This window comes from Pseudopodoces humilis, chromosome 8 (assembly GCF_049639895.1).
Source record: "Pseudopodoces humilis isolate 2021_Gansu_Grassland_sample_001 chromosome 8, ASM4963989v1, whole genome shotgun sequence".
Taxonomy (NCBI): domain Eukaryota; kingdom Metazoa; phylum Chordata; class Aves; order Passeriformes; family Paridae; genus Pseudopodoces; species Pseudopodoces humilis.
The window spans coordinates 9735114-9756713 of NC_142207.1; the positions used below are offsets into that span (position 1 = coordinate 9735114).

Genomic DNA, 21600 nt, shown 5'->3' on the forward strand with positions numbered 1-21600 from the left:
CTCTGCAGTCTCCCACAACAATGGCAGCTGGTAAATGTAATGATATCAAAATGGCCACATGGCCTTTTTATCCATCACCAGAGGCAGATAATCATGTAAGGAAACCAAAACTATGTCCCTTAATGTATCTGGGCATGAAGCCAACAGAAGGCAAATCCCAAATTTAGAGAAATCAGATGAACCTGACACTAGTCTAGCTTGACCTTCTCAATAACCAAGAGGATTTGAGACATCACTGCAGCTGGAAAGGCAGCAGTTCCAGCTTTCTTAGCACTGCCTACTCTCTCACCAGTAAATGTTTGCTAGTGTCATCTTGCTGTCTACCACTGGTCTTCATCTGCCATTATGGGCCTGCTCCATTTTGCCATGCAGATCCACCACAACTAACTCAACACTGTTCATAGCCAAGAAACCACCAAGAAACCACCAGCATATGCAGTACCTCTACATCCACCTATTTTTCTGCTCTTCATTTACAGGCAGACATCCCAACCAAAGTGAAGCAAGAAGAAAGTAGTACCAGAAGTGAAGTGACCTTCAGAGAATCATGTGAGTCTGTGGAGAAACAGGCTGCCTGTGCCAGGCTGTGTTGGCATATAGGTATGGCAGTGATGGAAAGACTCAGAATTTCTGTGAGAAGCAATGAAGGCTGCAGAATGAGAATGTCAGTGTGACTACTATGGTATGAAAGTGTGCTAAAGTACCAAGGTCACGGCTTGCTCAGACCATTGCAATAATGTATCAAATGGGTCTCTATTCTACTTTAACAGGTGTGCTTCACTCAAATGAGTTTATTGAGTGGAGAACAGAGGTGAAACTCTTTCCCTCGTGAAACAAAGGGAATGGGGAGGCAATGGGGTAAAGAACAGCCTTTAAAGCTTCAGCTATTTCTAAGGCTGTTTGATAACATTTCATGCTACAAGCCTTTTGCTCCCCTTGCTGTTTCATGGTGTTGCTGTTCACAGGGCAAAGGCAACATGTTAGAGTGGAGAGATGCACACAGAGCCTGGTAGGATAAATCAGGACCTAAAGGTGCAAAGCAGTGGAAATATGAGAAAATATGAGAAAATATGAGAAAATATAAGAAAACACTTTCAAATATCAACAGAAATTGAAATGGTGTAATTTGATGGTAAATAGTCTGCAGAAGGGGAAGATACAGAGCAGAGAGGAGCAAAAGGGAAAAGAGAGAAGAGAAAAGGTACCAAAAATGGTACTGATGAATCTGCAGCAACTACAAAATAATGGCATGAAAGTCAAAGGGATTTTTCTTCTCCCTTGCAGGACAGAATCTCAGCACCTCCTCCCACAGCTGTGCTCTAAAAGGATCAAATAGCGTAGTTCTTCCCTATCTGAAACCAGAGAACTTCTAAAAAACAACTGAAGCAATGAAGTATTGTACACACTCAGCAACCCAACATTTTTATAATGATCCTAAATACTTTTGGTGTTAAAAGCGTTTCTTGTCAGTTCCTGCCTGTGTTGAACCTCGTGGCAGCTCACAAATTTTCTTAACTGCTGTTGCTTGTGTGTGAATGGTGCTCTATTTCCTGTGAAGGCTGCAAATGCAGTTTCACACCATTTATTTTCTTTCCTTCTTATAACACTATATATTCATAACTCAGCATCCTCAGCACACCATTATTTACCCTGGTTCACATGTGCAAATGGATGTAATTGTGTTAATACATAGATGTAGTAGCAAATAGTCTTGTAAAATGTCTGATGGTGTGAGGTAGTGATTATGTCTAATGATATTTTTTAGCATAACATTTCTTACATTAATGTTGTAACTTGGCAATCCACAGTGTTTACACTGTTTTTATACAGATGTGTATATTTTTTATACAATGTGTATTTCAGTTATGCTGCGACTGTAGGGATTTTGTGCAGTTCAAGCTGAAAGCCAGCTAGATTCAGAAGTATTTCCTTGACAGTGTGAAACTCTGAGAACACAGCCCTGACATGCCATTAGTACATACAGCAGGTAGTCTTGCCTTGCAAGTGGTGCAGATAACTATAGAAATCATATGAATGAGCCCTGTTGAACAGAGTTTAACCCTCAAATCCAGTTCAAATGGCACACACTTGGCCTATACAAAGCCTTCATCCAGCTAATCAGCTCTGCAAGACCCCTGTGCACAGTTGATATTCCATGCCCATACTCAATCCCTCCGACAAGCCTAACCAGAGTAGTTAGATAAAGAATTACTGATCTCTCAGAGTCCACAAGAGTCTCTTCTTGGAGATGCCTTTACCAAAATCTGGTTTTGTTGTTAATAGCAGACTGAGAGGATGTGAAATAATCTTGGAGTCTCCATTAAGACATGCAACACAGAACCCCTGTCCCTGCTAACATCCACGTGTAGGACAAGATTGATGCACAGCAGGTGACGTGACAAGAAAGGTATGGATGAACAAGTGAAGGAATGCAAGTTCTGCCACAGAGATCATCTTTCACCAGAACTTTTACTGCACTGGACAACAGCTGGAGAGGGTGAGCCAGAGCATACCCTGACAGTGAAAACTGCACCTGTGAGAAACTGTTTAATTCTGAGCTGTGTGAGAGAAATATCTTCCTTAGAGAAACTATGCTGTATCACTACATGTTTAGAAGACAGAGAAGTCTAATAAATTCAAGGCTCTCTTGTCAGGATTTCTTCTCCCACATCTTTTCATTTTACACTTGAACTAGAGGGAACTCAGTTGAAGGTTATTAAATTTTGACAAGGCAAGAAATTATTATAGATAAATGTTGCTTATGATCAGTGACAGTATACAGGTAGACAGCTTTATCTGCCAACCAATGGGCATTTAACAAAATAAGCATAATAGGAATTGCATGACAGATATACAGGAGGTGATTAGTTTCAAAAAAAAGCCCCCATCAACATACTCTGATATCTTCCTCCTCCTCATGGAATCTACAATTCATATTTCTGTTTAGCTGATAATTTCATTTATGAGTTACAAAGCATTTATCTTGAATAGTACAGATGTTTAGTGAACAGAATGATTCATCTCTTCCTCTACTTTCTAAGTAGGACAAAGAGATGCCTCCAGTGTGTGCTAGGATGGAAGCATGTCTGTCATTAAGTTGTTGCTTCCCAGATAATAACTACCCATTAAGAGAAAAATTTGGAAAGACTGCTGCCAACAGAACTCACACAGAGGAATGCTCTCTAAAGTGACTGTGTTCCAGAGACTCTTACTGCCTGTTTCTTTTTCTCCCACCAAAAGCCACAGTACGTACAAAGACCTGTTCCTTTTGAAAACCAGTGACACAGCTTCGTTGCCCTGCATGTGTGGGAAGTAAAAGTCTGAATGGGCTTCATGAATGAACCTCATAAACACTTCTACTGAATTCAGAAGATGTAAGAGAGAAAGTTTCAGTTTGGAAAGACTGAACAAACGTGTAAATCACCCTAGGGAATGAAGAATACCTAAGATACTTATTCATGTTAAATAGCACAATTAGAAAAAGTATAAAACCATCAGAATTTAAAACCCTTGATTTTTCAGATTTTAGCCCTAAAACTGTATTAACTTCACATAGTTTGCTAGAAGTATTCTAACTGAATACCAAATATATGCTCTATTTAACATATAGCTTATGAATTTCATTACCATGCAGTATGTTTGCTGACACATAATGAAAGAAAACTTGCTCAAATTAAGCATCTGTTACATTCATTCCCAGTTTTAGCTATATATATGTCATGAATATTTTTGTGGTTTTAGAGGAAAACCTGAATAGATAGAAATACTGGCAAACTTTTGAAGACTGCCAAAGAAAATATCAGAAATACGTGCAAAGGACATCTACAGCTACAGTTCTGTCTATGCTGGTACACTCCAGTTATGGCATTAATAGCACCACAGATGTGCATGTTGAATAACAGTTGCCTGTCTCCTGTCCTTGTTGGTTCATGTCTATTTTGCATGTGACAGCTTTGTCACTCTGTCTCTGCCTCATTTTTCACTTGGAGGAAGGCAATGGCATGAAGAGCCCCAGGGACATTAGAATGCTCCATAAACATGATTAGAGCATTCAGCCTCTTCATTTAAAGCAAGTACCATATTGCTACCAACATCTGCTTTGGGCTATAATGGGGCCCTTAAACAAACCACACCACCCTGAATGAGCAGAGCCCTGGAACATCTGTTGATTGTGCTTGCATAGTTGGCAGCTACAAACATGGCATCTCATACTTACTGTCACTCACACTCTTGTGCTGCTACTCATATGGATTCCTTTGGGAGAGAAAAGTTATCCACGTGGAGCTGAGGTTCTCGGAGATGAGCCTGTGCTGTATAAGGTGTATTTCTGTGAGGGGGGCTCTGAGCATGGGGTGTGCACTTCACTGGGGCCAGCTGACTTGTGGCATGGGTATGTGGACTCCGTAAGTGGTAATAGTGCAAAGATCATATAAACAGCACCACTAAACTGTCAGTTTATGTTGTTTCCACACTGAAAGGTGAAAAACACCACAGTTCAATTGCTTTTTACACTTGAAATTCTTTTTTTCTATTAAACATCACTTTCTCAGGAACAGTAGAGTACCTATAGCTAATTGCTCACTTGTGACAAATTAACCACTGAAAATAGGGCCACATTTTCACAAGGAATGGACTGATCAATATTCAATGGACTGATTGATAATTTCCAACATGAAACCAAGAGGTACTGAAAGATGCATTAGGATTTTAGCCGATTTTTCAAGCTGTGTGTGAAATCTTGGTTATGGCACCAGCTTCTAGATGAATCACTAACCTTTATGGCTGCAAATAAAGGGTCATTTCTTATCTCTTTAGTAGGGATATTACCTGTTGAACATCCTGCTGGAAAACACAGAGCTGCAGCCTTTGATGTAGCCGGACTTTTCTGTGTTGCCAGATGCTTTCTAGGCGCCGCTGGTGGTGCAGGACTTCATGTACCACATCCAACACCTGGTGAACAGCTTTGGAGTAGTTTGCAGTAGCAGTAAGGGATTCAGAATTCCCAGGACTCAAGGGACGCTGTAGGACATCCAACAAGGCTTTTCCATCCTGGCTCACCTGAATGAAGAAATAGGCCTGCTTCACTGCACTGGTACTTAAATATCTGAGAGCTGACAGAGAACAGCCATTGTTTGTCTGCTGTGTTTTCCTTATTTCAGTCAAAAAGGAAGAAAGAGCTCATAACATCTCTTTTTGACTTGCACTTACACATTCTGCACTTGCCTTTGCTTCCTGGTGGCCACCCTGCTGTGTCACTCAGCAGGAGCACAGGTAGGGCACTGCTGGGGCTGCACGCAGAGACTCCAGGGCTTTATTCCACTGTGACACTCGGGCACTGAAAATTCCTGACACACACTGCTTGGTGACAGGTGGCATTTGCAAGTGCAGGCCTATCTTTGTGAAGAGGTGGCATTTTAAGAAAACCACAGATGGCAGAGTCATTCATATTCTGTATAATAAGGGAGAGTCCTTTCTTTGTAGGATTACTAAGTATGTCTATACATTGAGAAGTGTGACATTCCCTTCTGTATTTCATTCAGTGGCAGTGAAAAGTAAATTAGTATATGACTGATTCTTTTCTTCCCCAGGAACAGCTCAGAGGAACCTATGGTCTCAATTTTCAATAGACTATGAAGTTTGCTGGTAAATGCAAAGCCCTCTGCACACATGTAACCTTTTTCAAGCATATTAAAAGATATTTACAGATACAAAGGCATTTCGGCATTAAAAAAATCAGAATGTCTGGTTTTTAATGTCAGACTTTTTTTTCTGGAACATTCCTGGACCATTTTTATATTGCAGGGGCAAAATGACAAATTTAACCATAAAAACCTATTTCTGCTACTGACTCTTGAAAAATGTTTTTTTGAAATAATTTTTCAGTTCCAGATTACAAAATTAAAATATTTTGTTCAACAGAAATGATAAATAAGGAAACTATTGGAATCCCTCTCTTTCCCCAGCTTACTTTTTGCTTTTCCCTCTGAAGCAAACTGCAGTGCAAATCACAAGTTTTCCTGAAATTGTATTTGTATGCAATCACAATCACCAATCTTGACAGAAAATAGGGTAATGAATGTTTTTCATCCAGTTCAAATTCTGAACATTAGCAGCCAAAGTTAAAACACGTCTCCAGGATTTCCACGTCTCATTCATTCCTGTATTATAAGTTGCTTGTTCAAATGTAGCAAATATTCTTTTAATGCCCAAACCTGTGTCTTTTGGCAAGCCATGCCACGTCCTGGTCTGTGCTAGCACTGGGTATATGGTGCATTTTCAGAGAAACTAAGAGACCTTTTGAGATGCATACTGGCAAAAATTGGAATCAAATCTCATCATATTTATGACTATTTGGTGGCCTTAGGAAAATTTTTGGGCTTTTCTTAAGTATTCAAGGCAATTTGGAACTATTTTAAAAATTATAATTTTGGAATCAGGAAATAACTGGAGAGTACATAGGGAGTGGCTTCACATACTCAATTTCAGTTGCTGCTGAAAATCAGCTGGAATAATTTGCACTTGCTGGAGCCTTCTGGAGTCACAGAAGGAACAGCAACATAGTGGTGATATGATAGAGGATTTCAGGAGGACACACTCAGGCACAGGTGTTACCTTGGCAAGATTACGGAGATGGCACTAGCTGCTAGTCAGGAAGAAGCAGCTTCCAGAGGAAGAAGATAAAGCATACTACATCCTATGTTATCCATGGGAAGACAATCGGCAACTACTTAATTGCTGGGAACAGGAAACAAAGGCCATGGACACATGTGGGTATAGATTATTAGACCAGAAACACACACCCTCTGCACTGGCTAAATCCACTGTGTAATTCACTGTGTTTCTCTTACTGGGATTTGGGTTTAGAGGTGGTCTGAATCAGTCCCTGGGTAGTGTTCCAGTGGTTTTAACAGAGTCCCTGCTGATTTACACTATGACAATCACAGGAGAACTGGGATTAAGAATAAAGGTTCAAAGTTTACCAATAAGAGATGTGATTGCACAGAAAATATAACACACATGTTTTACTCAAAACAACTTTCTTAGAAAGTTTGTGCTGTAATACAGAACTATCAACAGCTACACTTCTGCATTGTCTCTTACTCCTTTCTCTTCTATGGGATGTAGGTTTTTATCTGTTGCATAGCAATTTGTTTCTGTCTAAAAAGCCTCAGAGATTACAAGTTAAGATTTTTCCCTAATGGGGATAACCTAGTTATTCTCTGCACAGACAGAAATAAAACACAATAAAATGTCAATAATCATTAACACAAATCAGAGGCTTTTAGAAGTGTTTTTGTGCTCTCCAATTTACATCCCTGTCCCATCATACTGGACTAAATAAATGAAAAGGAGCACGGTGACCACCAGGTAACCAATGGTACTCAGTATTCTTAAGGATAACATAGATATTGAAGGGTTTCATATCATCCACAGATCTGAAATTCTTCAGTTTAAAAGGTTTGTTTTACAAAATTCTGCATATTATTGCATTCCAAATCAATAGCTCAGAAGGTCTGTGCTCTCAGAGTTCCCCAATGAGCAGATATCAGAAAGGAACAGCCTCACAAATGGAGAAGCCACCTACTGTGCTCTTCCAGTCATTTCCATGTTCTCCTCATAACTGCAAAAATAAACCAACAAAACTCTTCTCATGTGACTCTTTTTGAATTTTTCAAGGACTGTGCAAGGAGACAAGTAAAACAACCCAGTTTAGTCACATAATTTAATTTTATATCTTATTTACAACATATTTTTAATTATTGCAAAAGTCTTAAGCTGAATAGACCCACACCCCACAACTTGCACTGCCAGTAAGGTGTAAGTGCCAGTGCTGCATTTCTCAAAGAAAATGTGATCCTTTCTCACTTATTTTGAGAAGTACACAACTGCTGCTGGACTCTGGGAAAGTTTCACTCAGCACCTGACACAAAACCCACATATACTCTATCACCTGGAGACATTCCTGGCTTTGGGGTAGGAAAAGGATGGGCAGAATACAAATACTTCTGAAAGTTATGTAAGCTTGGGTGAACCAAAAGATAGATTTTGTTGTGCTAGTGGAATCATCCCATGGCTGCTCTATACAAAGATAGGGAATTAGTGAAAATCTGCAGATATCCTTTATAGTGGGCCAGGAAGACCTCCAGAGCCTTGGAAGTGACAACACAAATGGTGCCATCTGTGAAACAGCTACAGTGTGCACTAGGGGAAAAAAAATATGGGGTTTAGAGCAAATATATCATTCCTCCATGATGCCCAGAGCAAGGAATGAGCAAGTGGGAGATACATATATATATTCTGTCCTGGAGTCTTCACTTGGTAATTTACTAAGTATAGCAAACACTACCACAGTCCTCCAGTCCAGCTTGGAAAACCCTGCAAAGAGCAAAATCCCTTCACAGCCAGAGAGACTCTCCTGTAGAGCACAGACTAGGGAAAATGACTTTTTCTCAGTAGCTTTTACTTTATGCTGTAGCCTGAATGGGGAAAAAAGCAATGTGGGTTTTTTTTTGGTCAAAATTCCAGAGAATTTGTCTCAGCATTCTTGGCACCCTCTTTTAAAGGAAAAAAAAGCACATACCCTATTTAGGCTGGAGATATTTTACAATAGCACATACAAATACATCTGAGATGCTGCTTGGGGACAGGATTTAGTGGTAGATGATAGTTTTAGCTCAGCAGTTGGACTCATGATTTTAAGGGTCTTCTCCAGCCTAAATGATTCTAGATTCTATCTAAAGCAAAGTATTTTGAGCATTTGTTGCAATTAGGACTTTACATCTCTTTGACTTGTACACTGAAGGAAAAAGCCTTTGGAATAATTTGAGCCATTGGCATACCTGTGCTAGAGCCAGGACTCGTCCACAGAAGGAAAGCAAAAGAAGTAAAGGTGCTGGTGGCAAAAAAGGGTTCCCAGTTCAGCAGAGATAGTGAAATGGCTCTTTGGGATGCCAACACTGGTTCTAGATTTCATTTCTGTATGATTTCAGATTTGTCCTTTGGTTCTTCCCTTACAAGGAAATTGCTGGGAAGTCATGTACTACAGCCTGGGTTTAGGTCTGACTTTATCATTGAAAGAGCTGCAGAATGGAAAGCAAATCCTACCTCATTTAGAAAAGCTAAACTCCTAAGTGCATGCAGTCTGTTATCAGTTAGCAGATACTCACATTTGCTCTGGGAAGCACATACCTCTGTGTAGGCCTGTGTTACTTGCTCATAGAGGGTCTGGTGATGGTGGATGGCCAGTTCCAGGTCTTGCATTTCTGAGGGGAGGCCTCCATCACTGCACATTTTGCACCAGGCATCCACACCCGAAAGGAACTGAAACAATTCCAGAAACAATGAGCAAAAGTGACACAAAACAACCTTATCAACATTAGAAAACTTTGCAGAGTGCCACATATGACTGCAGCAATGTCTGAGAAGAACATAGAAGTTACAAAGGAGTCCTTCTGGGCACCTTGGAAAGGCACATTCCTGTCACCTCCTCAGTACTTTAAAGACTAGATCCAAAGGATGCAAAGGAATGTTTTCTGTTTCTCCTGGATTAAAAACAAATGCTTATTTAAGCAGGTTCAGCAAACACCCATTTTAAAAGCCTTTGCACACCATCAGGGAGGCTACAACACTGCATTCCAGAAAGGAAGGCTGCAACACATCTAGGAAGAAACCACCAGTGTTAAGCACAAAAGGGCACAGTGCTCCAGCTGCATTTGGCATTGTCTCATCTGTTTGTCTTCCCACAGTCATTTACCTGTGCTTGAAACTACCCACATGAGCAACAGAAAACTCCCATGTAAATCACTGCTGACATTCATTTCAATGAAAGGAAGACATCTGCATTCAAGGAGTTCCCAACCCAGGTCCAGCTCGGTGGGATTATTATTAGGATGCCAAGGCTTTAAGCCCCTGGGTCACACATGTTCTTCTGGCCCAGATCAGCAGTGATCAGCTACCATTGCCATCTGATGGCTGCTAAGCAGCCAGCACAAAATGAGCTGCTGGTCTCAGTCCAGTTCCTGGTGGGCAGATGTCCATGAAGAAAGAGAAAAAAAAAAAACAAAAAACATTGCCATTGCAATTGATATGGTTTAGCACCTTGGTTGGAAGCCTTAACAGTCAGGCAGAAACTGAACACTTTGGGGTGCAAAGGGGTGGAAAAAAATATTTTTCCACTCTAAAGGCCTCCAGAGTAGTACTGATGCACTCTGGCAGAACAAACTGAGGAAGCTCCCCTGGGTGCTGCTTGTTGTGTAAAAGAAAAGAGGAATTTAGTCTCTAAGACTCCCACCCTGTTTTTCTTTTAAGCAGGACTTGGTTCAATGACACAGCTCACATGTTCATATTTTGTCCATATGAGCTGCCTAATGCCACCTCATTACTTCTCATTACTCCCTTCTCTTCCTCCATCTTTCTCTTAAACCAGCCCACCATACCTTGGGCTATTTATAAAAAGAACAGCTAATTATATAACAGATGCAGTGCCCTGTAGGACAAATGTATAATGGCACAAAACCACCCCAGGATCACAGCTTTGTCACCCCCTGAAGTGTTCACCTGTGGCTTGTTAGTTAAGCACTCACTCACAGCATGAAGGGCTGTGAGATTCAAAGCAAAGAATTCCAATTCAACTCTGTCTCTGGCATCAGCATCCTTTTTTATTGGTAGTGTAAAGCTATTCACCATGCTGCTGTGTAATCAAGGCTATAAAGTGTTTGCATTGTAAGCACTTCTGAGCACAAAGATTTGGTGACAAAGATGAATTCCTTAGCATTTATGTCTGCAAAGTACAAATCTACCACCAGTGACAACTGTGCTTTCTAGAAAGCTAGAGGCAAGGATGGCGGGCTCTCCTGCACCGGTTGGACTTATGATCTGTTGAATCTGTTCAGGTGAAATCCTCAAACACCCCTGCATAAAGCTGAAGTCATCATATTTTGTGCCAAAGTAATGGGATTCACGTAATTTCCTATGCAATTTAAGAGCACAGAGCCAAGATCAATCCCTTTCAGGGCTGTTCCGTGAACCTTTTGGTTGAAACAGTGAACAAAAGACCTTTACACCTTATAGATGAGATCCCCTGCAGCTGGAATCCCACTGTTATGGTTCTTATCAAAACTGCTGAATTCTACCAATTCCAGTAAAAGCTCTTATAGTCATGTTACTCATCTATTGTCACATCTCCACTCTGTGATTTGCACAGTATGTGGGAGAAGTCTCAAGGAGATCCAATGCACATGTCCCGCTTGTTGTTTTCATCTATCTTTTGTACACAGACAATGTCACAATTACTTTGCTAATTTTGCTTCTGCCACTAGCAAGAGCAGTTGACATCATCTGTTTTAAAAAGTTTTAAGAGATGCAGCCTGTCAGTGTTTGATATTCTGAAACAGTGCAGAGCCACGCAGGAAGAGAAAATAGGGTTTTTTTAACTATTGTTGCAAAGTGTTAGTTCAAGCCACAGTGCTATTGATTTGGATATTTTGAAAAGAGCAGCTTTGTTAATTTTTATTATTTGTCATACATTGTGGCAGACAAAAAAAATTATATAAATGTAATCCTTCAAGCTAGAAGCAAATTCTTATCACAAAATCACCATTTGACTGAGTTGCAAAAACTTGCATTTAAAATTGTAAAATACTAACAGTTAGTTTGGAATAGGAGTCATTACTGTCTACTAGAACTCAATACCATTTAAATGAAATGCTTAAATTCATAATTAGTTTATTGACTAGAATATCTCCTATGGGGAACATAAAAACTCCTCAAATTTGATTTGAATTGACAGGCTAAAATAATTGTCCATGGTTTTCAAGGTTTTAGGAAAGATTAGGAGGAAAGTTTCCCAAAAAATAAAGAAATCTCTACGGTACCTTTGTGTCTCTGATCCAACTCAAAAGTATTTTCAAAATAATAACTTACACTTACTCCTAATTCACAACCTGAGATGCAAATTCTGTATGCAAATTCAAACAGGTAATAAAGGATTCTTACTAATTCTTACTAATTTTCCTCAGGGACTGCTCTGCTGTATCATGTGCTTGCTTCAAAACACAGCTCAGACATTGTGCACTTCTCTGTATTTTTTGTCCAGTCCTTGCTCACAGTTTGCCTCTGTGTGGAAGCTGCAGGATAACCAGGGTGGTTCTCCAGGACTCAGAAAATTTAAAGCAGAATTCTAATGTGCTTTCATGGCAGAATGGCTGTGGGGAAAGATGGGAAGGCAGCCATGAAGCCACTTTCCTATGACTCGCAATACCTCTTGCTACCCTGAATTTTTTAGCTTTTTTATGACGGTACTTATATTTTTTCTGATGCTGTTTCTGGAATTTCCTTATATATCTTGGTCTTAGCCCTGCATCTTATCCATATTGACTGGCTTTTCTTTCTTTTTCTTTTCTCCTTTCTCTTTTTCACTTCCTTGCCTCATACAGGAGAGCTGAAGATGTGCTTAGAGAGATCCAGGCAGAGCCGAGAGATGAGAATAATAATCTTCCTGGTTGGGGAGTAAAGTAATATGAAACAAATGATCAGGAGGCACTTTTCTGAGAATCAGCATAAATGTCTACTGTGTGCACTTAACACCTACTACCTTTAACAGTAATTCTGCTCATGCACTTCTGAGGGTAGACTACGAAACCAAATTAATTGATTGAGATCTCCTGGCTAATTCGAAATATTAATTTGTTCATTCTGACAGGATCTGTAGAGTGAACATCTTATGAACACTTTAGCACATCCAGAGATTACATACAAACTGGGGAGGACACCTGTATGGGTGCTTCCCCCATCTGGTGGTTGGTGAGCTGGAATCTCCTCTGGAGCAAACCAGCAAGTTCTCTTGAAATCTCAGTAAGGTAAGACGTTGTTCTATGTCCTCCTGACACTTTGAATAGCTTCAGACATACCTAAACCTAGAGAAGCAGATTCTCTTTTGCTCTAGAATATTTCCATGTTAGCAAAAGAAAGAGAGAGAAAAGTAAAAAAAAAAAAGAAAATTAAAAAAAAATAAAGAAAAAACACCAAAGAATTGAGAGATTTGTAGAATTACTGATAGGATATTGGGAAACACCTCCACTGAATCTGTTGAGTGGTACCTTGACATGGACAAAGTGGTTGTTTTTAGTGTAATCTACTGGCTTTTGATCAGGCACTTGTGTTGAAGGGTGCCTAGCTGGAAGCTAAATAGTTGGCAAGGTTTGTTTGTCTCATTTTCTTTTTTTTCTATTTTTCCCTTTTCTTTGCTGTCTTCTTGATGATGGTTTAGTACATACTAGTTGTGCTTAAAATTTTAAGAAAGACAAGTCTGTGCACACACATTAAAAAAAAAAAAAAAAAAGAAGGAAAATAAATAAATAAAGCATCCAGGAATCAATTAATCTGAGTCCCATTCACACATGCCACATGTATCTGCAATAAAAGCCAGGAAAGCACTGTGATTCTGAGGCACATGAAGACAGATGTGAGGTTCAATTCCCAGCAGGGTTGACTCAGCCTTTCATCCTTCCAAGCCAGACAAATTGTATTCTGTGCATTTTTCTGTGTGGGGTCTATAGGAAGAGACCTTGAAAAAACAAGTTTCTTCCTGCTCAGCTTGCATATTATAGATATTTCATAAATCTCTGTCCCCAGCCAACAACTCCTTTGCAGGCTGGGGTGTGCCAGACACTGAAAGATTATGGTCCTAGAAGCCTGGCTTCCTGTTGGCATCACAGAGACCTTCAATCAATAGGAAGGAATGAACAAAGAGACTGTAGCAGCTTATTGCACCAGAGAAGGAATGACAATCTGCACCAGAGATCAGTGAGAGGGAAGCAGGGATACACTCTGGGAGAAATGGCTGCATCTGCAACAAGATTACCCTTACTGAGAGAACAAAGGGAGCAAAAATAGATTTGATCTGCAACAGAGGAAATAGTGGGTTTATCTGTATCTTTGCTTCACAATAAAGCCCTATTTCATGGTAAGCCCTATTTATTGTAAAATAATGAAGCCCTGATTTGAGTTAATAAAACCTCTTTCTGATGCCAACTAATAAAGAGTCACATTTGGAATGAATGTTTGATAGATAACAGACTTAGTTACAGACCAAATCTCAAACACCTCACTATTTATACTATACAGAGGTTAAATGACCGAATTATTAGCTCAAGACATTGGTTTATGCCAGAGTTTCTAAGGCACAGATGAAATTTTAGTCCTGGCTCATGGACACAGTGACACCCACATTTCAATTTTGTAGCTGACTTCACAAGTTTCACATTAGCATTCTTCTTCCACTGAATTTTCTCTTACTGCAAATGAGGAGCAACTGCTGGCACCATGAGCAAATTTTCCTCTCTGTTAATAATGAGAGATTGGCTTCTGTCAGACAGCACAAACTTCACTTTGTTGGGAAGAGGTGCCAGGCAGATCAGTACTTTTCTGGTTTATTGCCTTCCATGCTGCACAGTACCTCAGCAGCTCCTCAGAAATAGCAAACAAGACTAACGCTTCAGAAATATAGGGGGTCACTCATTAAGAAAAAAGATAAAGTGGTAAGAACTACACCAAACCTAAACCAAGCAAACAAGAACTATCTAATTCATTAATAAACCCTAACATTTTCATTGTGACTACCAACTGCATAGATGTCTTTTTTGGATTTTCCTTTATGAATATATGATGATTCACCAATTATTAACATAAAGACTATACCTAATCACTACAGTGCCCACTGTAAGGAGATGAAAGTTTTTGTCCTGGGCATCTTCTTAGATTATCAGTCCCATCAAAGGCACTGAGAGTGCTTACATGAGTAAGTGCCCAGTAGGGTGAGTAATTGCTCTATGCTATTGCCTGTTGTCAATAAGAAACATGGAATAAAGAAAAATCCATTGTAATTCTACAGTCAGAAACAAACAATGAGGAAAATCTTTATTTCTTTAAGATAACCTTTTCTACACGTATATTCTGGCTTAAGAGACACAGTTTCTGGCTTAGCTCTTACAATTTCTTCTTCAGATGCTTCAAGAACCTGTTATTTTATAAATATCAAGCACACCCACTTAGTAGCTTTGGTATTAACTACTTGGAAAAACAAGCACACAACAACACTGAAGAGAGCCCCAAAGCAGTGTTTGTCACTGGAAAATGAATGTAATCAACACATAATCGATGTTGAAGCATCATCATTAGGTGGATCTGGTTTAGATGAAAAAAAAGAAGCACAAGGTTTATCCAGTGACATTTTAAATCTTTATTCTAGCTATGAACTGTAGAACCATTCTAGTAGTTGTTAAAGACACAAAATAGAGTTCAGGGGTATGGAAAATTTTCTTTGATGTTCACAGCTGTCTCTGAAATCTCTGCTTGGTGGGGTCTAACAAAGTCTGGGGCTACGGAGAGCACTGTAAGTGTTGGAATGAATTCCGTAATATTCATTAACAATAATATTCTTTGGCTCCTAGAAATTGCCTTCTGGTCTGCACCTATGTCATGTGTGAGAACACTCCTCTGCACATAGCACATTGAATGAGAGCAGATACTGTTTTCCAGACCATAATAATCCTGAATTTATTTGCAGCACTAATGAAATATTAGAAATAAAGCAGCTCATTAATGCACCAGTGTACTTCAGTTATGATCAGATTCTTTCTCATTACTAAAGTGAAAACATAGTTTCTTACCCACCAGGGGACATGGGCCATTTTTAGGGTGGAAATGTTGCTGTTTGGTTTTGGGACACTGACCCCCCGCCAGGAACAAAGCTCTCAGTGTCTCTACACATAAGCCAAAAACCATCAGATAATAACTGCAGCATCATCTTTATTGAAGTAGTGCAGAACCATTTTGCCTCTCCCCAAAGCAACTCACCTGTTCAGCTTTCTGGTGAAAGACAGCAGACATGGCTAAGATGGTGCTGCGCTCATCCAGAGCTGCAGCAAAACTCTTCCACTCTTGATCCAGCTGGCTGGATATTTGTTTGATCTGCTGGGAAGCATAGTGGCCTGCCTCGGAGAGCCTTGACGCCACAGACATGATTCGATTGATGTTGACGTAGGCATTCTGAAAATTAAAAAGTGCATATAAATAAAGAGAAGGAAGAACTGTAACCACCCTCTGCCTTCATCACACATTCCAAACACCATCAGTTGGAGTAAAGCCAAGCAGTTCAGTGACGGCAATCAACCACCTGCTTAAATATGCATGAATAGCAGGCATACTACCTTCCACTCTAAAAGCACATGCCTCTGGATTCTTTCTGTTCATCTGTGCCATTATCTACCACTGTTATCTCCCCCTCTCTCCTTGAATTTATGTAAAACTAATTTGCCATACTTCAGCTATTCACTCACCTGTTAGGGTGTTCTCATTGCTTCTATATTATCCCTGATATTTTTGTTGCATTAATTCATCTCTCTGGATGCTATATCCACATACTCATAAGTAAAAGGTTTGCTTTATGCGCTTTGAGAACTGTCTGATAATCCTTTATAGACATGTAGTGTCAACAAATGGAAAAGACTTACAGAATGTAAAAGAGCTCATAAGGATATTCTATAGAAATATAAGTGTTTCCATAGAAATGTCTATTACAGTATGGCCTTCAGTTAAAATGTTATCTTTTCTGCAGGCTATTTTAAGCTGTTTTCTATTCTGCATTCAGAAGGATTCAAAAGCCTCTAAAAGAGTAATATTTTCTGTTCTTTCATAAGAATTTTCCATTATTCTTTTTATTCAGCCTTGAAGAAGTGGAAGAACAGTGTTTCTCAAACCAAACTGAAGACAGCAATGTAATTGCATTACAATACCCCCATTCTGCATAGGAACGTAAGCTGAAAATAAATAGCCATCATGACAGTGTCCTACAATGATGCACCATCAAAAGACAAATGACAGCTGTCCTGCAGATTCCTGGAAAGTCATTTATGTAAGCAATTCTCCTTTCTCTTTCCTCCTCACCAGAGGAAAGGAACATCTCAAAAATTGAGATGTTTTGCTAATGATGACTTACTGCTGCTTTTTGTCTGTCTAAACTATTTCCAAAGGGCTTCAGAAATTTCTGGGTAGAATCTGTAAGACCCTCAGGCACAAGGACAGACACAGCCCTGATGATTTTAGCAGCATTACTCATGGGCAAATAATAAATCAGAGATGGAAGTGTTTGTTGGAGCAGGATCTCATCAGAGTGAGTGGGAGCAAAACGTGGAAAGGTATCTGCCAATGCAAACATGAAATGCAACAGAGCACTGCCAAGGTAGGCACAGGTCCAAACTAAGTTGTAAAGCAGGGCAAAGTATGTCTGCAAAGTGTGTGGGATAACTATGAAGCACATTCATCATAACTGTAGATGCTAAAGGGGAAAAAGATTGGACACCAGCCCTTTGAGCCACTCAGTCCTCCCTGGTAGAACCATGACTGTGACAACTGTCACATAAATAACATAGATCTAAAGCAATACCCAGCCTTCAGTCTTGCTTTTTCCCCTTACAAAGCCTTTTCTTAAAAATTGGATTTGACTCAAAATTGTTAGATTAATTTTTAAGAAATATCTATCTTTTTTTCACTACAACTAGAGAAACCAATCAAAATTCTTCCAGAGCTTAAAGTACACTAAAAAAAGACACTGTGATTTGAAATTTTGACCACCAGTCCAACATTTCTTCGTGTCCCTCTAGGTTCGAAACTGGAAATCAAACTAAATGTTCAAGCCTTTTTCCTAGAAATCCTTCATGAGTAAACCTCAGCCAAGAGAATTTTGCAACACTTCAAGTCAATCCTTTTGGTGGAAAGTAGCACAGCATCACTACAGGTGCTAAAACTTAGATGAGTTGTGCCAAAGTCATGGAACGTTGCTGCGTTTGAAGACAAAGTTCCCAAAGAATTTTAGATTTCATGTAGAAAATGGCTGTTTTCATCCTGATTTTGTTTGTTTACTTTTTCCCATGCTGAATTATCTCTGCCACTGTGATGCAATGGGCATGGAGGAAATAACTGTGAATTCTGTGGCTCCCAGTGGCTCCCGTGCTCAGACGTGTTAACCAGCAGGAGGGTAAGGATAAGTTCAGCTGAACTGCAGCAGATGTTCTGGGAGTCTGGTTTTTAAGTCAGAGAGATTTATATATTGTTATGTCTGTTGTATTTTTATACAGGGATAAGGATGAAAATTTCACTTTCCTATATAAGAATTTTTCATGGAAGGGTACCAACCCATTAACTCCATAGCTTTTTCAGCAGGAAGGAAGGAGCAGTTTGGGAATCACCAGCTCACACCTCTATTCTTTATGCACCAAATGGAAAAGGCTCAGAAAGCAGAGACTCCTGAGCTTCTCCTGCTCATTTTAGAGCAACAGATGCACTCAAGTTTAGTATCACCTGTGATGTGCTCTTCTGTATTTCTGTTGCAGATTGAAGCAAAATGCAGTACAGCTTCAAGGCAATCCATAATGTACTTTCAAGAAAAAACCCAACATTTAACTGACCACAATCCACAAAATGCAAGACATTTCTTTTCCACCTTGAGGAAGAACAAACATTGTAAGCTAGGTTTTTTCTTTCATCTTTTTCTGCCAATGTGTAATGTTCTGAAGTAAAATGGAAAATCTATGCCAATGAAATTCATATGTTGACATTTCACAAAGTTAAATTTTCCTTTTCTTCTGTTTTGGTCACTTCTATAAACTGAGTGAATTGAGGTTTTTTTTCTATGTCACTATTATATAGCTCTTTCAGTCTTAATAGGAAATAAATTCAATAGAGAAACTAATGTCTGTGACTTTGTTTTTCCTTTAGGCTTGGAAACTTCACAACAGCAAGTGCATGGAAAGTCTCACTTTAAATTTAACCTAACCTCATCTTTCTTTCAAAACCGAGAGGGGTCCCCAAAGAGGACTGCAAGGGATCACTCATTTATAGCTATATAAGAGCACAATAGGTATAAAAATAAGGATACAATATATTAATGCCTAGAAGCAAAAGCACTTCCATTGATATTCTGTAGTCATGACACTAGGATACATTGAAATTTTTGCTAATATATAAAGGTATTCTGGCATTGAAAAAACTTTATTTCAAATGTACTTGCACACTTTCCAAAGGCACTCCTCATGTTAGAGTTAATTTTTTATTGGCTTTATTTCAACTTTGAAACTTTAGTCAAAAAAAAGGGGATTTTTGTCTTCTAAAAATCACTGGGCTGCAAAACAACAAAAATTTCCCTGCATGTACATCGATATGATGATAGGTAAGAGTTTCTTTTACAGTTTACAAAAGCCTTGAGTGATGCCTTGCAAGCTGCCATTCCCCTCCTTACACTGCAAGCTCTCGGATAAGAGCCCTGTGTCAGCAATAAGCACTGACAGCAGTGGAGTTGCAATTGTGGAATGATCTCCCTCAGGAAATACAGTAATTCATTCCTGATCACCTCGCAGGCATGCTGGGAGACCTCCCCTCTTAATTAAACCCTCCAAGCCTGGCTGGGACAATACTTTCTTGTGACACACTTCTAAAAAAACGCCTGACACTCACAAAAGAAAAATGAGCAGTGGAAAGCATTAAATCTGCAAGGAACTTGGCTGTGTTCATCTCATTTCCTAGAGGACTAGGTGAGATACTGTGATGGCAAGCAGCAAAGGTGGGTTCTGCAGATTAATTAAAAGTGAAATTTGATTGCTGAAGGGTTTTTCTTTAAAATAAAGTAAAAGAATAACCAAGTTGCACTGTACTACTGTGACTTTAGAAACCATATGTGAAATGAGCCTAAAACATAAATCCAAAGCAGAATGTTTCAATGACAAAAAAAACCCTCATGAGATATCTTTAAGACCTTTAAGTTTCTATAACAAGACAAATTACATGTAGCTTGTGTAATACTGGATGCCATTTTAGCTCAGCCTACATACAGAAAAATACCATTCATAGAAAACATATATTGGGAATTTTCAACAGACATTATTAGCCTTTACATGAGAAAGTGTTAGACTAACATGTTGGAAATATATTGTGATTTAGGACGACATGGATCTCTGTGTGGTGTCAGGTAATTCCCTGACAGCAGGACAGGCAGCGGTATCAGCACTGAACACTCCCATTTTTGTGGGAAGAAAGCAGGAACTTATAATTTAAGGAAATTATCAGATCCAGGCATAGAAGTCCAGGCAAGGGAGATACAAATAACTTTAGTCAGAACAAAAGGCATGTACACCAGGTATCCAAGTGCAGAGCTACCACCAGTATGCTTTGTGCCATACCGGAACACTGAGGTTTTGTTTTCTAGTGAATTTATTAGGTTATTGATATTTCTTGAAAAAGGTCCGAGTTAAATATTCATCTTTGTGAAAAGTATTATTGCCTCAGTATAAACATTATACAGCTGTGATAAAGAGTAACAATTTATTTTGAAACTGAAGTGAAAACAAGCACTGTCTTGAATCACAGGAAAAGAAATAATCTATGCTCCTTATTGGAAAGAAAAATACCACACTACAGTTTATTACCTCACATATATGATTTCCCCACATCCCACATTGATCACTTAGAAAGAAAAATTATTGTAATAAACAGAGTAGCAAATTGTTTTTCCAAAAAGGAGCTTTGGTCACAGCATGCCTATAGGGATGCATAGGAAGATCATGCAACAAAAGGCATGACCCAGTACACATTATCTGCATTTTCTAGAGGAACTGAAGACTGTATTTTAATTATCATTTGTTATGCCAGGCTTAAAGGACCCAAGGCACAGTGAAAAGAAAAAAAAGCTAAAAAACAAACAGAATCAAAACAAAATACCTTAGACATCCAAGATCTGATCCAACTGATGTTTGTAGGCTTTTTCCCTCTTAACACAGAGCCAACTTTAGATACTTTGTCCTCCTCCAAGTTTTTACTAGATACTGATTTTAATGTATTAACAAAACAAAACAAAATTCAAGATCATATAAAAGCCCAAGCCCTGCAACCAAAAAAAGTGCCTCAAGATTTCATTATTTTATTATTCATACTTCTGAGTAATAAACAGCTGAGCTATTCTCAATCCAACAGTTGCTGATGTATTGCATGTAAAAAAGATCCGGCTAAATTATTAATCAAATTTCTAGAAAAATCATTAATTTTCTATTAACAGCAATGATCTCTTTCCAAGCCTAACTCCCAGTTATTTTAAGAATAGTAGACAATATTATTTTATATTACCATATTTTGTGGTATTATTACCACAAAAAGGGATAAAGGGAGATACTCCAGCTTGTCTCTTCTAATGGTATTTCTGAAGAATTATGAGCAAATTTGCATATTTCATAAGTCAAATGAATTTTAATGCACTAACCTCCGGGACACATTTACTTGTTGAGACTCTGAGAGCACCAGTGTTATATGGAAGCAGTGTTACCCTGGATTTTGCTAGATGGCACTGTGATGGCAAGTTTATCAAGTGCCTAAAGCCCGGTTTTCAGTGCTCTGTTCAGATATAATCACAATAAACACATTAATTGGCATAATAAACATTTCTCATCTCCCACTGTTATGCAATGCCCTAGTGAGGCACAGTGCTTTAACTGGGGAATAGCTAGCTAGGTGGAAGTGGCCTGTGGAATTCAGGTCAGAGAAGTTAATTACCTGACC

At 39.1% G+C, this 21600-nt stretch overlaps 1 protein-coding gene across 11 annotated transcripts in view; it reads right to left on the minus strand.

Annotated features, from left to right (window-relative positions):
* The window catches only part of KALRN (kalirin RhoGEF kinase), a 474021-nt gene that overhangs the window by 236551 nt on the left and 215870 nt on the right, over positions 1–21600 (minus strand). For all 11 annotated transcript variants that reach the window (XM_088058776.1, XM_088058771.1, XM_088058767.1 and 8 more), the window contains 3 exons: positions 15856–16047; positions 9190–9321; positions 4828–5058 (listed from right to left, as the gene is read on the minus strand). In XM_088058776.1, coding sequence (XP_087914902.1) covers positions 4828–5058; positions 9190–9321; positions 15856–16047 — 555 coding nt within the window. The remainder of the gene's footprint in view (positions 1–4827; positions 5059–9189; positions 9322–15855; positions 16048–21600) is intronic.